Consider the following 16,943-nt stretch of genomic DNA (forward strand, 5'->3'; position numbering starts at 1 on the left):
AAGGCTAATGGATGATTAGAAAACCCTTGTACAATCATGTTAGCACAGCTGAAAACAGTTGAGCTCTTTAGAGAAGCTATAAAACTGACCTTCCTTTGAGCAGATTGAGTTTCTGGAGCATCACATTTGTGGGGTCGATTAAATGCTCAAAATGGCCAGAAAAATGTCTTGACTATATTTTCTATTCATTTTACAACTTATGGTGGGAAATAAAAGTGTGACTTTTCATGGAAAACACAAAATTGTCTGGGTGACCCCAAACTTTTGAGCGGGGGGGGGGGGTGTGTGTGTGATATATATATATATATATATATATATATATATATATATATATATATATATGAGTGATTCCATGCTTATGGGTACTGAAATGGGGACATGAACTTATTTTTAAAAATTCACCTAAAACCATTTCTTTTTTTACCATCAGGTCACAAAACATGTAATCTTTAATGAATGATATGTTAAAAGATAACTTTAATTTTCTGAGATGTAATAAAAACATATTTATATGCCAAAGTCAAGCCTATGAGTTCCAAAATGATGTCTGTTACATTACTTCTGTTACGATTGTCCATCTCGCGTCTGTTACAAATTAATTACAATCTAGCTATATACCATGTTAATCTTATTGAAAGAATGTGTATGTTTATTCTACTACACATGTTTATTAATTATATTTGCTAAAACATCACCTTCCTATGTTTCAAAAAGTAATTCTACATTGTTAAAATTGAGAATATATATGTCCACAACACTTCTGTTACGTTCTGACTTTGGCATATAAATGTTTTTATTACATCTCAGAAAATTAAAGTTATTTTTTAACATATCATTCATTAAAGATTACATGTTTTGTGACCTGATGGTAAAAAAAAGAAATGGTTTTAGGTGAATTTTTAAAAATAACTTCATGTCCCCATTTCAGTACCCATAAGCGTGGAATCACTCATATATATATATATATATATATATATATATATATATAAATATATAAATAAAAATGTACAAGTGAAGAAAAAGTGAAATTTAGACGACGAACCTGACACTTTGTCTTCCTTTTCGTGAAGTATTCAACGCTACCTTGACAACCACAACAGTCAGATAAACGTACTGAAAGACGAAGACTTTTTAAAAAGCGCAGGGAAGTCACCGTTCATTATTTTCCATTGTGTATGTTAGTTAAAAAAGGTCATCTGATAAAATGCTTATTGACAGAGTTCGGTCAGGCTGGACGAGAAAATATTTGGCTCTTGGTCATTTGTAGAGCATGACCTCAAGCCAAATGTTTTCCCGTCCACCCCGACCTAACTCGGTCAATAAAGACACATCACTGAATCTATAATCTTGGGTAGACTTGTGCTAATTGCTAATTATTGCACATCTCCTCTTTCCGAACCTATTTACGATTTAGTCTGTTTTTGTCACCCATCATTTCTCATCTGTTCTTGGAGTCGAGGTTTGTTCTGTTGTCAAGATCACTGTGCATCAGTGGTCCTGGGTGTAGAATGACCTCAATGTTCGCATTGCAAACCTACAGAGAAAAAAACTGGACTTTTTCAGGGTTTATAGAATTTGAACGATTGTTTTAACTCTGCACATTCGCTGCCCTGTTGGGTTCTCGAACCTGATTGGACAGAAGGTGTTAGTTTTCTCACCAGTTTAAGACTTGGACGGGGGGGGGGTGTTGTGGCTTCCTGGATAAAAGCTGCACATTTTGGTCTTATTAGCTTGAAGGGAAAGTGAAGGAAGGATCTTGTTTCTGTTATTGATTATTATAATTACAGGAAAATACTCAATATATCTGTATAAAATCTGTATATCTGATTTTGGTTATTTAACTTTGAACTCTTCCAGTTTTTAACTGCGTCCGTCATGTCATGTCCTCTCAGGTCCAGCACTACAGCTCCTGTCACAACGAATGGAACGGCAACTACACCCAGCCTCGCCGTCCGCAGGCCTTCATCCCTCCCACGGTGCACGGCCACACCTTCCCTCACGCCAGCCCCACCCACTCGGCCCAGGCTCCTCCTCCTCCAGCCCCTCCCGCCCTTCTCTCCTACCCTCCTTCCGCCCCCGTCACCCACCTGCTGCCCTCCCCAAGGCCCGTGTTGCAACCTGCCTACAGTCTGGTGCCTCAGGGCATCAGCATGGGCATCGACCCACGCCTGCTTCCCTCGCCCACACTGCACCCGCCGGCCGCCTTCAAAGCCCTGTTCACGCCGCACTCGTACGTCACGTCGCCCGCCTACACAGGCTTCCCACTCAGCCCCACCAAACTGCCCCAGTACCCCTACATCTGACACGCACGCCCAGGCATGCACATCAACCCCAGGGGCCCTTACTGCTCTAACACTTATCTCCAAAAATCATGGAGTTTAATGCATTCGAAATAGATATCATGGATGGAAGAAAAAAAAATGGTATATGAATTAATATGAAATTCACTTTTCATGCCTTTTGCACATTTGATATTGAAAAGAATAGCCCACACACACCCTCACCTCACCTCACCTCGACTCATCTCGAGTCATTAAATCCTTTCCTGTATCCAGGGACATGATGGGATATTGTCTCTCTATATATAGCTATTTTTCTATATTGCCTTCTAAATGTGACTTGGTGAAGCCATCCCCGTCTGGTGGTAGGGTGTGTGTGTGTGTGTGTGTGTGTGTGAGAGAGAGAGAGAGAGAGAGTGAGGGCTTACAAGTGTCAGAGCGACTCCCTCCTGTTGGTGTTACACATCTGTATTTTTGTAACAGACTCCTCCCACTTCGTTCCCAGTGTTAACTCCTGCAGAACATCCCATGTTTTAAGGTTACTACATTCTGCATGGAGGAAACACAAGACTCAGAATTCACTTCGTGTGGTTTTTTTTTTTTGGAGTACAACCTGATCCCTCCATTAAAGTGCCTTATTAAAAAAAAAAAAACCCATGTCTGTGCAGGGTGTGACATGACACTCTTGCATTTGCATGACTGCAACAGGACTGCAGCACTTGAGAAAAAAAAGGTGGCTTTGTTCTCTTATTGAGTCACAGTGCGATCTGTACATCAATATTGTGTTAATCGCATCCCTTATGCAAAGTGGATTAGGAATGACGAATTACATTGTGTGTTCTCAATTCTTTTTTTTTTCCCTCCCGCCTTCATGAAATTGCGGTCGTGCTTGTTGTTGAAATGTTGAGGTTGAGGCTGTAACCGTTATGCATTTCTTCATCCCTCTTCCACTCCTGCTGTATTAATTTTTTTTGTAACGCATTGTTTTGACAAGACCTACCTAGTAAAAGGTAGAGTAGGCAGAAAATTCCCTTTTCGGTCACTATGGAGAAGGTTTCTGTCTGGGGTTTTTTCTGTTGCTGTTGAGTCTGCGAGGGAGGTTTTGATATTGACCTGCTCGTTTTTTTTTTTTCGATCTTTTCCTCTCTGACGCTTTTAATTTAAAGCACCCTGTGTCTGGGGGAATCACTGATTGTGATGTGATTGTCGTGTTTTTTTTTTTTTTGGGGGGATCGTGGGGCACGTTTTCGCTGTAGCAAAGTGTTCTCGCTGAATGAACTATGTACAGTTTTGATTTCATTTCCTCTTTGATAATCAGTTGCTCTTCTTTTACATAATACTAACAGTATTTACACTGTTTAACACAACTGCAATACAATCCATTTCTAGGTGTGTTTGCGTGGTTTATTTTTTATTTTTTTTTAATTCACTATTCTAATTTTTTAGAACTAGATGTGGGTTTGTTTTTTTTTTTGGCATTAACCTGCAGATAGCTCTTTAAATCATTTGACGTGGTTTCCTGTTAGCTTGTGCAGAGATTTCAGTATTTAACTATCGATCTGATTTGTCGTCGTCGGAGTATTTAGTGCTTTCCTGAGGTGCGAGTTGGTCGTGTGCAATCCCCGCAAATCTATAAGCACGTGACGAGATCCGTTTCCGCTCGTCCGCGCCGTACCGTACCGTACCATCGAGCTTTGTCAATGCTGGCTGTTTTTTTTTTTTTTTTAATTTGATACATTCCGTCAGGGAGAAATGATTTCTTTTGATTGATTGATCTTTGTTTTTATTCAGAAGTTTTTTTTTTTTCCTTTGCTATCATTATATTATTAAAGATGCTTTCGCTACACCAAAGACAGTAATTGATTTCTTAAGCGACGTAGCTACTGTTCTAGCCTAGACCTCAGATATTACTCTAGAGAAAAATAAATAAATGAAATGTACTCTGTGTAAAGGTTGAGGTTGATGTTTAGCTTTTTTTTTTTTTTTTTTTTTTAAATTTGGCAAGTTTAATGATTTCATTTATCCTTGAATGTACCATAGATAAGCTGCTATTCACTGATCGCCACTTCGTCATAGCTGTGAGGGTAAAGTGATTAACTTTGTTCTTAGCTTTCTCATTTTTTTTTTAATTTTTTTGTACTTGTATCTCGACGACCTTAAGATAGACGTGAGGTTTTTCTTTTGGTTTTACTCTACTGAGCGGCATCGAACCCGTTTTAACGCCTATGTATATTTTGCTTTTCTGTTTGAAGTGTCATTGTAACTACTGTATTGCGATTGATGGAAGTTTTGGTTTGTTGTGTTTTTGGGGTGGGTTTTTTTTTTTTTTCCTGTTTGATTTCTTTAATCCTTTCGTTTGCATCCGTGTATTATCTGTAGTGTTAATGGTAATCTTGGGGCTCATCATTGCATATGAGATGCATATTGGTGTATATCAGAGTACGTTTAGGTATATATTAGTATCTCGATAAGGCATAGCTTGCAGGATAGATTTAACTCTTATTATTTTTGTTTTGTGGATGTGTTTATTGACTCGATTTTAAGATGGAGACAAACGCGCCGCTTTGAAATCGTGCATTATTCCGGTTTATGACTTGCACAGAATTGAGGAAGGAGTGTCGCTTGTTTATAATCGATTGCAGTGCTTATTGTTAATCAGCATGTATTTCGCAAGTCTTGAGCATTTACTTTGGATACGATTTCAGTCGGTCCGTGTTTATTCTAGATTATGCCTGATGTACTTATTCGGCTAATGTGACGATTGCGTTGTCAGTATGGATGAATCCCCGGATGCATGGTTCGTTCCGGCGGCCATTTTTCCTCATGGTGTTGGTGTGGAAATCATCATGTACTCGTATTCTGCTCTGTCGAAGGAGCAGCGCTAAACTAGTGCCTTTCAGATGTGCTTCAGACCTTTATGTCCTGTGCACACGCTTACACACACACAGCGACCCAGATCTCTCTTATTCTCGCTTGCGAGGTCAGTTAAAGTGTTTTATCTTGTCTTGCGTGTGTTCTTTGCTCTTTTGGACCTCTTAGTGTTGAAAATCTAGTTATGCACTGGTTTCCCTGTGTGTGTATGTGTGTGGGGTTTAATTTTATATTTTTTCTTCTTTCCCCTTCGCTATAGTGGTAGTGTTCGTGTCACTTGGCAGTCACATGCCAAACATGCAATGCAGTGATGTCTTCACATGAGATTTTTTTTTTTCCATTTTAAAAACGTACATTTCATTTGACGTGTTTGCTTGTGTGTGTTTCTTTTTTTTTCTTTTAAGCTAATATCCAACTATAGAAATCCAATAACAAAATGCTATCAGGGATCATTACTGTTCCGCTGACGTGGTCCTCTGTCCCATATCGAAGCTTTACATAAGTACACTGTGATTTGGAATAAGCTTGGATAAGCATCATCCTGCAGTTTACCACCTCGTCCTGCCATTTTTTTTTTTTAAACGCTCTTCAAGGGGACACAAAGTTCATACCAATGTGCACATTGTTTGCTTTAATTTACTTAGACTTACTTTTTGGTCCAAAAAAGTGTGGCTGCAGAGCCACGGGGGAAAAAAAACAACCCATCATTTCACTTTTATACACAACATGTAGCACTAGAGACAAGTATACACTCATGGATATGGATATTATGCATTATATCAATCAGACTTTTAGTTTTAAATCTGCATTTAGGCACAATCGACCAAAAACCCAACTGGAGAATTAAAATTGCGTGAATGTGTGGCAGTCTGGGAAAACCTTTCACATGGTCATCGTCTTGACATTTTGTTCTGAAATTCGCTCTTGAACTGGAACACGTTCCTTCGAAATCACATCGAAAGATTTCATTCCAGTTGCACTGAAAGTTCCTTTACACTTCGAGCCTGGTTGATGAACAGAGCTCCTGGCAAACTCGAGTTCAACAGGATTGGAGTTCTCACTTTATCATCTGTTCATCTCTGTGAGGTTTCGACGCAAACTTCACGGCCGTCTCTGATCTCTTCTCGCACGCTCGCTGATTTTTACGATTTCTTTTTGACTCCGTGTCTTGTTAATGTCGCTTTTGTTAGCCTTTTAAAACTGTGCGTCGAAGCTGTTCCTGGATCAGCCCTCTCTCTGCTTCTGGAGTTGGATCCAGTCTTGACGTTTTCACTGTGTCAGGAAATCGCACTTAGTTTGTCAAGTTGAAGCAGACGGACTGTTTTTCACCACCGTGTTTCGTTCACTGCCTCCTTTTGCATCACCAAGGCGAGCTGAAAGTAAAAGAAAAAAAAAGTTCCATATGTTGATCTTAAACTAGAAATTCAGAGTATTTGTACGAGGGGAGAAAAAAATCTTCAAACCAGGTTGAGCATTTTTGGCAACAACGTCTGAAAGGTTTTCCCAGATTGCACGCGTGTACACACACTGCCGCACACATACACCGAACACTTTTTTTTACTAATCACATTCAAACTCGTAAAGTACTCCCATCATACCAAACTATTGTATTTGGCTTGTTTTTATTTTACCGTGTTCTCTTTTGATTGATTTTGGGGTTTTTTTTCCTTTTACAGACGTGTGTACAGAAATTCAGGGTCTTGGTGTTTGTCACATGTGCTACTGTGTACCAGTTTCTGTCCTAATGTTTGGGTTTGATTGCTTTAGAGCTATTAACCTTCTTTTTGTTGCTGTTTCCTGTAGATTATATTTTAGTGGAAGTTAAATCTCACTGCAAGTTATCAGAGATTAGATTTAGACTGCAGAGTTAAGTGGACTTGATTTACTAAATCTGAACTGTTACTGTTTTAATACATGTAGTTTTTTGTGGCTTTCTAATTCGTTTTTGCTTCTGATTTCTTCTTGACGCTACATTAGTTTGCCATGTAGCCATTGCACTGTGCAATATTCAGTATATGAGGACTGGGAACTTTTTTTTTTTTTAAAGTGTGTAATGTCTCTTACAGTTTTCGCTCGTTATTTCTCTGGTTCTCAGTGATTTCTATGTGACCAAGCCTTATGTACTTTGTCACAAAAAGCGGGTTTTCCTGGTGACTATTTGGTGAGTGTCAAATTAAAGAAATTATGGTGTATTGTCAAAATTCACTTTGAATTAAAATATATATTGCTGCAGGCAGTTTGTCTTCGTGTCTGTTTATTTGTGTGCTTTTTAAATTTAAATGCTTCGTTTCTGTCCAAGTACGTTTTCCTTCTGTGATTTAACTTGGTTGAGCACGAACATTGTAAAATAAGTTTTAGTGAATGCAGACACATCTGCATCGCTCTCTATGACCAAATATTTTATTATATTGCTCTATTTAATGCTTTGGTATCGACCCATTTGCAGGCTTAATTTATTCCACAACTTGTATATTTCATGGAATATTTTTAAAGCTAGACTGCCTTTCAGATTTTTCAAGTGTAGGTCATAAAAATAATTTTCCCCAACACCCAGTTATTTTTGTTTCGTGGATTGAAAGCTACTGAATTCGAATCACAGACTTCCAATTTTATTTTTTTTTTTTTTTTTTTTTTTTAAATAGGACAATTAATGAATTTAGAGCCACGTGGCCTTAAATTCGCTCACTTTTCCTGCTTCACCATGACCCGATTCAAGATCATGCATCACCACGTGGTGGGCTTTCCCCGTTCACACAAGGCATTGTGGGATACAAATTTGAAACAGGAGAGGAAAATGGAGGACGTGAGCGTGCGAATGAAACGTGAAAGACCGACTACAGTAACGGAAAGAAAGCGAGAAGAAAAGACGTCATGTTCTATACGAAGGAAAGGAAACGCAGGACCAAACTAATAAATATCGGCGCGCAGCGAGCACCTCGGTGTGATCAGCTGTTCGTTTAGCAATAGAATGTTTGCTTTAATCCTCTCAAATTAAATAACTTCCGAGCCACAGAACGGCCTGGTATTCTGTAAGATATTACAGAAATAAACATGCATCACAATGACCACATTTCAGAAGGAACCAAATTTCACCGATTTTATGAAATCGAAAGGCCGTCTAGCGTTAAAATCAATAAATTATCAAAAGCAGATGTGTTGTCTCAAAAGGTATAAATATCATTGTGTCCCAAACATAGGAGTTCTGTCTTTATGATGATGTCCGAAGTCTTCGTCAACTGCTCTGACGGATGACTTTGAACAGTTTGATCAATTTATTAAGCAATGTGCTTTATTAGCTTAACATTCAGTTGTGTCTTTCTGTGTGACTGAACAATGAACAGAGCTTTTGTTTGTTGGATTCTGAATATTTAAAAATATGTATTTAAAAAAATTAATAGCATGAAATTATATTGAATTTCAAGCGGTTTAAAAAAAATGCAAAAACAGCACCATCTAGTGGCCAAAGTTAAAAATGCCCTTACAGAAAATTCACAAATCACGTGGAATGAACTTATGGTTTTTAGACACACATTTCATGTTTTTCATTGTTTTTTTTTATCCTCCTGATTCATTTATTTTGAAAAAGGTGATCTCGGGAAATGTATGTGATTTTATTTATTTATTTTTAATTAATGTTTTTACACCTTTATCTTCTCCTTGATGCAAGCTGCTATTAAACCTCTTAAATTTACAAGCACTGATTAATAAAAACAAGTCAGTCACTCATCACTGGCTGATCTTAAGGTAAATTACATCCATTTTACAACCCCAAATTAGAAAAAGTTGAAATGGCCTGCTGAAATTAAAATTGGAAGCAATGATTTGTAAATACTCTGACCTGTATTGCACTCGAAACAATACAGCAGCACATTACTTGATGTTTTACTTCATATTATTTTTTCCCCCAAAACAAACGTTTCAAGTTTGGTTCTTGTGGCACATTTAAAAAAAAAAAGTTAGGATGGTTAAGCATTTACCACTTTCTCATATTATTGCCATCTCTTCTCCCAACACTTAAAAGATTGTTTATGGACTGAAGACACCCCGTGAAGTGTTTTCAAGTGTTATTTTCGTCCCATTCTTCCTGCAAACAGGTCTTAAGGTGTGTAACACTAGGCCTACGGTGTTGTCGTCATGTTTTGTTCCAAAATCCTCCACACATTCTCTTTTTGGGACAGAGAGGACACACCGTCTAATTCCACAGCCCTGCCTTTGTAATGTTGCAGAATGTGGTTTTGCTTTATCTTGATGAAAGCTCCCTGGAAAAGATGTCGTCTTGAAGGCAGCATACACTGTATATCGCTCCAAAATCTCAGTGTACTTTTCTGCATTAATGCTCCATCACAGAAGTGTAAGTTGCCTTTGGCAAGGGCATTGAGACAACCCTACACCAGGACACACCCTGGCTATTGGACTTGTTGGTAACAGTCTGGATGGTCCTATTTTTCTTTGGTTCGGAGCATATGGCATCCATTTCTTACAATAAAGATCTGGAATCCTGATTCACCTGACCACAAAACACATTTCCATTGTGTGATGTTTGAGGAAAGTTGTTTATAGTAGATTAGATTCACTTTATTCATCCCACATCGGGGAAATTCACGTGTTACAGTAGCAAGAAAAATGTCAAGCAGATAACAAATAAAACTTAGACAAACGAAGGATTAAATACAGAGGGCTATTTGCATTATCTACCGTGAAAAAGTATAGAAAAATTGCCTTATTGAGAGGCTCGGAAAAATTGCACATTACAGGTAGACTCTGTGTATATATACATAAATATTATATAAATGTAAGTATGCATAAAAATAGTTTAGGGCCTATATTATTGCACATAATTGCATCGATGAGAGATGGCAGAGATAGTAGTGGTGAAGTAGTGCAAATATAACGACAAACAGGTTATTGGTGCTACGTTACAAGTTGTGGGTGTTATACAGTCTGACAGCAGCAGGTATGAATGACCTGTGGTATCTCTCCTTCTTACACCGTGGGTGTAGCAGTCTACTACTAAACGAGCTGCTTAAAGCCCCCACAGCCTCATGTAGGGGGTGAGAGGGGTTATCCATGATAGAGGTCAGCTTGGCTAACATCCTCCTCTCACCCACCACCTCAATGGAGTCCAGAGGACAGTCCAAGACTGAGCCAGCCCTTCTGACCAGTTTCAATAATTTTCCTCATGCGTTTGTTGATGGACTGGAGATCATCAGACCATCTTTTCTCCTCAAAGACTAGGCCTTTCCTGGATATTGATTTTGTACCAAACCATGATTAGTCACCTGTTAGCATCAACGGTTTCAAATCACATCATTAATTGTTTTACCTCATTACTAGCCCTAAATTGCCCCGTCCCAACTTTTTTGGAATGTGTTGCAGGCCTGAAATGGATGTATATTAATAAATGAAAAGAAGTTGACCAAGCAAACGTGAAATTTTGGGTTTGTTCTGTCTGCAATGAGATATGAGTCAAAGTAATATTTTACAAATCACTGATGTCTTTTGCGTTTTCTATACCGTTCCAACTTTTTCTGATTTGGGGTTGGATTTTAAAAGAATGGATCATTTTAACTCCTCGTCATCCCTGCCGAATATGATGCGGGCTTGAGGCGAACCATGTTTGGTTGGCTTGGCCAGAACTGCAGCAGTAATGTGGCAAGTTCCTTTCTGTGCTTGCTCACGCACATTTACACCTCGGGACAATTTAGAGTAGCCAGTTAGCCTAACTGCATGTCTTTGGGGGAAACCGGAGCACCCAGAGAAAACCCACACAGACGATGGTAGAACATCTCATCTCATTATCTCTAGCCGCTTTATCCTTCTACAGGGTCGCAGGCAAGCTGGAGCCTATCCCAACTGACTACGGGCGAAAGGCGGGGTACACCCTGGACAAGTCGCCAGGTCATCACAGGGCTGACACATAGACACACACAACCATTCACACTCACATTCACACCTACGGTCAATTTAGAGTCACCAGTTAACCTAACCTGCATGTCTTTGGACTGTGGGGGAAACCGGAGCACCCGGAGGAAACCCACGCCGACACGGGGAGAACATGCAAAGTCCGCACAGAAAGGCCCTCGCCGGCCAGGGGGCTCGAACCCAGACCTTCTTGCTGTGAGGCGACAGCGCCAACCACTACACCACCGTGCCGCCCCACTGGGAGAACATGCGAACTCCAAACAGAAAGGCCCTTGTTGGCCACGGGACTCGAACCCAGAACCTTCTTGCTGTGAGGCAACAAGGCTAACCACTACACGGTCCCATCATTTCAACTGCATTGCTTTAAATGTTGCATTTTGATATTTAAATACAAGTGAGAGGAATAGTTTACGCTGGATACTGTATCGAACATGCTTTTATCTTGCTGCAGTATTTTTCTACGCTCATATTAGACATTTTAAATATAAGAATATTGTTCATCTTGTCACTTTTTTTGTCTAAGCATTATTACACTTTGGGGTAGTAAAGGCTAATATATCATTTAATTGTTTTCATGATATGATTGTATAAAAATAATACTGTAAGTAGATTTTTTTTTTTATTCACTGGTAAATTAGATTGTGTATTACATCCATTTTGGCATATTTTATAGCGTTTGCATGTCATGCTCTGAAATTACTTGCAAGGAAACAATTTCAAGGTTTTTTTAATCAATGAAGGAAATGAAAGTACAGTATTTTTATTTAAAAAACAAAAACACCTGTATAGTATATATTTTATTGATGTGTGTTTTAATAGTTATGTCCAGCAGAGGGCGTCATCACTGACTGGGCTCATCATTGAGATTCACTTTACTGATTCGACTCATTCAAACAAATCTTTTGAAGTGAATCGAATTCCTCGAGTTTTGATTCGTTGCGCAATGGACATAAATAACGTTCGTGTTGTTTTTTTTGTTTTTCTTTCTTTCCCGCACACGCTCACGTCCTAATGAGAACACATTAACGTTCAGTGTCATGTTTTATTCAATTAAAGACATTAAATCATGTAGTTTTCATCACAACTTTACAAAATATATTTGATTTAATAGAGCGGTGGCTACAATGATCGACACCTTAACGATCTTTTGGCCGTTGCAAAAGTAGAAAAGACTTTCAATATATGTAAATTGTGCATGAATAATTATTCAAACTTCCACTGGAAAAACATGAGTTCATTCCTGATTACTTAGCGTATCAGATCACATGACACCGTTCGACAATTATCGACACTTTTTTTTTTAAAGATTTTTTGGGGGGCTTTTTCACCTTTATTGGATAGGACAGTATAGAGACAGGAAATGAGCGGGAGAGAGAGACGGGGAGGGATCGGGAAATGACCTCGGGTTGGAATCGAACCCGGGTCCCCGGATTTATGGTATGGCGCCTTATCCACCTGAGCCACGACGCCCCCAATTATCGACACCCCCAATTATCGACACCTTTGTCCACAATTATCAGCACCGTTCGACAATTATCGACATCTTTGTCCAGTTATTGACGCCGTTCCACAGTTATCGACGCCGTTCCACAATTATCACACCTTTGTCCACAGTTATCGACGCCATTCCACAATTATCGACACCTTTGTCCACAGTTATCGATGCCGTTCCACAATTATCGACACCTTTGTCCACAGTTATCGACGCGTTCCACAATTATCGATGCCTTTCGACAATTATCGACACCTTTGTCCAGTTATCAACGCCGTTCCACAATTATCAACATCTTTGTACACAGTTATCAACGCCGTTCCACAATTATCACACCTTTGTCCACAGTTATCGATGCCGTTCCACAGTTATTGACACTTTGTCCACAGTTATCGATGCCGTTCCACAGTTATTGACACTTTGTCCACAGTTATCGATGCCGTTCCACAGTTATCGACGCCGTTCCACAATTATCGACACCTTTGTTCAGTTATCGACGCCGTTCGACAATTATCGACACCTTTGTCCACAGTTATCGACGCCGTTCCACAATTATCGACACCTTTGTCCACAGTTATCAACGCCGTTCCACAATTATCACACCTTTATCCACAGTTATCGACGCCGTTCCACAGTTATCGACACTTTTTCCACAGTTATCGACGCCGTTCCACAGTTAGACACTTTTTCCACAGTTATCGACGCCGTTCCACAATTATCGACACCTTTGTCCACAGTTATCGACACCGTTCAACAATTATCGACATCCAGATTTTTTTTTTAAAAAGAATCGATATGTGGTATTAAGCTAACAAAACATACTTTTTATTTAAATTTTGTTTTACATAGACTTCGTACAAAATATCTTTTATATAAATATATCGATGTTGGTTATTATGTAAATGAGGAAGTAATTCTAATGTTTGTAAACGAATGAACTGATCATGTTTAATCTGTGTCAGAAAATCTTTTTGTTCCACTTTTGAAGTATTTTCATAGATCACATTTTGTTAATCATTCATTGTTTGTATTAATTTCTCGTTTTGTAGTTTACCAATAATGGCGGCACGGTGGTGTAGTGGTTAGCACTGTCGCCTTACAGCAAGAAGGTCCTGGGTTCGAGCCCAGTGGCCAACGAGGGCCTTTCTGTGTGGAGTTTGCATGTTCTCCCCGTGTCCGCATGGGTTTCCTCCGGGTGCTCCGGTTTCCCCCACAGTCCAAAGACATGCAGGTTAGGTTAACTGGTGACTCTAAATTGACCGTAGGTGTGAATGTGAGTGTGAATGGTTGTTTGTCTCTGTGTCAGCCCTGTGATGATCTGGCGACTGTTCCAGGGTGTACCCCGCCTCTCACCCATAGTCAGCTGGGATAGGTGACCCTGTACAGGATAAGTGGCTACAGATAATGGATGGATGGATAGTTTACCGATAAATGTCAACAGGTAATTGACATTGTAACCACATGAAAACCCAGGTCAAAGGTTTATTTAATTCCTCGAACCAAAATATAAATGTCTACTGATATTGTAATATGTGGTAGATATTTATTGCAAAAAAAAATTATGAACGGAATACAAAAGTCTGAATATTTCAAGCATGTAACTTTTTATAGACTAGGAATTTAATTCTGCTCTAATTCTATTTATTACAATTGGATTCCAAATACTCTATAAACATTCCATTCTGTTATGAATCAGAAAAAAAATTATTATAAATCACAGCACTTTTATTTTTTTAAAGTACTTCATCTACTTCAGTAATGTTACACAAAGATCGATCCATAACAGTTGTAAATGTCCCTTAATTCCACAGGGTGTCGATAATGGTGAACACCGGTGAAAGTGATCACTATTATCTACACCTCACATGACTTCTCAAACACGCGTTTAGATACAAAATGGCGACTGTCAAATGAAAGAGTAAGAAACAAAGTAGGTTTTGACAAGAAGATCATGAAATACTGGTGAATTTTAAAAGTAGAAACATGTCCATGATCTTTCCACCATGCTTACCTGCGATGATAACTTCTGGGTTTTCCTCAAATTGCTGATCGTGCTAAAAAAAAAAATTCCCCGTCATCAGATGACAAGATCAAAGGGTGATGGAGGGTCTTCCGGTTGATTAATTAACCAATAATAACTGTTGTAACTGAAACTCACCTTTGTGCAATTGTTTTTTATTGGTAAATCTGAAAAGGTATTATAAAATACCTTGTTGATAATTGTAGTTGATGCTCTAGTACATGCAGATCAGGTACCATTAGCTTCTTCCTGCTGTAAAACCAACATTCACCACAGACCTATTTATTGTTTGTTTGCTTGTTTGTTTCTTTTAAAGACGGGTTAATAATTTTCCTATTTATCTTCAAACGTAATCTGAGGAAGAAATATGGCCTAGAAGTATTACAAAGCCGTAGAAACTGGTACATATTTTCACACAGTTTATACCTTCAGCAAAATAGACTTCATGTTAAAACGGTTGCAATGTTATCACGCTGTCTGTTATTACCCAAATGAGGATGGGTTCCCTTTTGAGTCTGGTTCCTCTCGAGGTTTCTTCCTCATGTCATCTGAGGGAGTTTTTCCTTGCCACCGTCGCCACAGGCTTGCTCATTGGGGATAGATTAGGGATAAAATTAACTCATGTTTAAACTCACTAAAATTCTGAAAAGCTGCTTTGCGACAATGTCTATTGTTAAAAGCGCTATAGAAATAAACTTGACTTGACATATAAAACAATAACATTAGCTAGTAGCTAAATGCTAAAGCTTGTCAAGAGAGTTTAAAGTATTATTGCCATAGAAACTGTTGATGCCACTTTTGTTGGGAAAAGTGAACAGAACTGGGATTTTTTTTAAATTCAACATATCACTAATTGTATAATTTAATACATTTTATAATACCACAATGAGGGCGGCACGGTGGTGTAGTGGTTATCACTGTCTCCTCACAGCAAGAAGGTCCTGGGTTCGAGCCCAACAGCTGACGAGGGCCTTTCTGTGTGGAGTTTGCATGTTCTCCCTGTGTCTGCGTGGGTTTCCTCCGAGTGCTCCAGTTTCCCCCACAGTCCAAAGACATGCAGGTTAGGTTAACTGGTGACTCTAAATTGACCGTAGGTGTGAATGTGAGTGTGAATGGTTGTCTGTGTCTATGTGTCAGCCCTGTGATGACCTGGCAATTTGTCCAGGGTGTACCCCGCCTCTCGCCCATAGTTAGCTGGGATAGGCTCCAGCTTGCCTGCGATCCTGAAGGACCGGATAAGCGGCTACAGATAATGGATGGATAATACCACAATGCTATTGTGTCATCAAATCGGGTTAGTCGGAAAGTGTTGACCTTCTCTTTCTATAATAACGACTAGCACAGGAACTTTTACAGTCAATACTCAGTCATACTTGAAGTCCAGTAATGTAAGGGATAATGTGAAGTGAGCTGGTCATTATCACAAAATAAACCCCTGAAAGGGTGATGCAAGATAACCCTGAATCACCCTGAAGTGGTTTATTTCACAATAATGACTGATCCGCTGCACATTATCCTGCTTATTACATGGCTACTTGCTAAAGAAATCAATAATTTAACACAAAATATTGATTTAAAATATTGATTATTGCTTCCACTAATGGCATGGTCCATTCCAACGATCTGTTACACTTAATAGCAATTTATCATCAAGAAATGGGGGTCATACAGGAGGTGATTGAACTACCTGACTCCTTTCAGTGCAGAGGAGCAGCAGCTTTACTCTGAGCCCTTCCTGAATGTACAAGTTCATCACCTTGTCTCTAAGGTTGGCTATGCCGAGAAATTCTGTCCATAAAAGTTATGAATAGAATTGGTGATGAAGGACAGCCTTGGTAAAGTCAACACCCACTGGGAACAATACTGGTTGGACAAACTCCCATGCACCCTAAAGTACCTTTGTGAGGGTAAAGAGCTGGTTCAGTGTTCCACAATCAGGATGAAAATTGTTCTTCCTGAATCTGAGGTTTGAGTAATGGACAAACTCTTGTTCTTTTGGTCACTACTTACAACTCGTAGCCATAGATCAGGGTAGGAATGTAGATCAACCAGTAAATCAACAGCTTCACCTTTTGGCTCAGGTCTCTTTTCACCATGACAAAGTGGTACACCAATCTGCCTACGAATCTCCTGCTACATTCTTCCCTCACTCATGAACAAGACCCCAAGATACTTGAATTCACTTGAGGCAACAACTCATCCCCAATCCAGAGCAGGTAATCCACACTTTTCTGGCTAATAACTATCACCTCAGACTTGGAGGTACTAATACTCATCCCAGCTGCTTCAGACTTAGCAGAAAACTGCCCCAGTGCAAACTGGAGGTCATTGCTCAATGAAGCCAACAGGACCACATGAT

General features: G+C 39.2%; 1 protein-coding gene across 2 annotated transcripts in view; it reads left to right on the forward strand.

The window, feature by feature from the left end:
* Nucleotides 1-7,386, forward strand: part of hipk3a (homeodomain interacting protein kinase 3a) — a 148,074-nt gene extending 140,688 nt beyond the window's left edge. For both annotated transcript variants that reach the window (XM_060928286.1, XM_060928287.1), the window contains exon 16: nt 1,893-7,386. In XM_060928286.1, coding sequence (XP_060784269.1) covers nt 1,893-2,303 — 411 coding nt within the window. In that variant the 3' untranslated portion in view covers nt 2,304-7,386. The remainder of the gene's footprint in view (nt 1-1,892) is intronic.
* Nucleotides 7,387-16,943: the final 9,557 nt, after the last annotated feature.

The sequence above is a fragment of the Neoarius graeffei genome, chromosome 8, assembly GCF_027579695.1.
Source record: "Neoarius graeffei isolate fNeoGra1 chromosome 8, fNeoGra1.pri, whole genome shotgun sequence".
Taxonomy (NCBI): domain Eukaryota; kingdom Metazoa; phylum Chordata; class Actinopteri; order Siluriformes; family Ariidae; genus Neoarius; species Neoarius graeffei.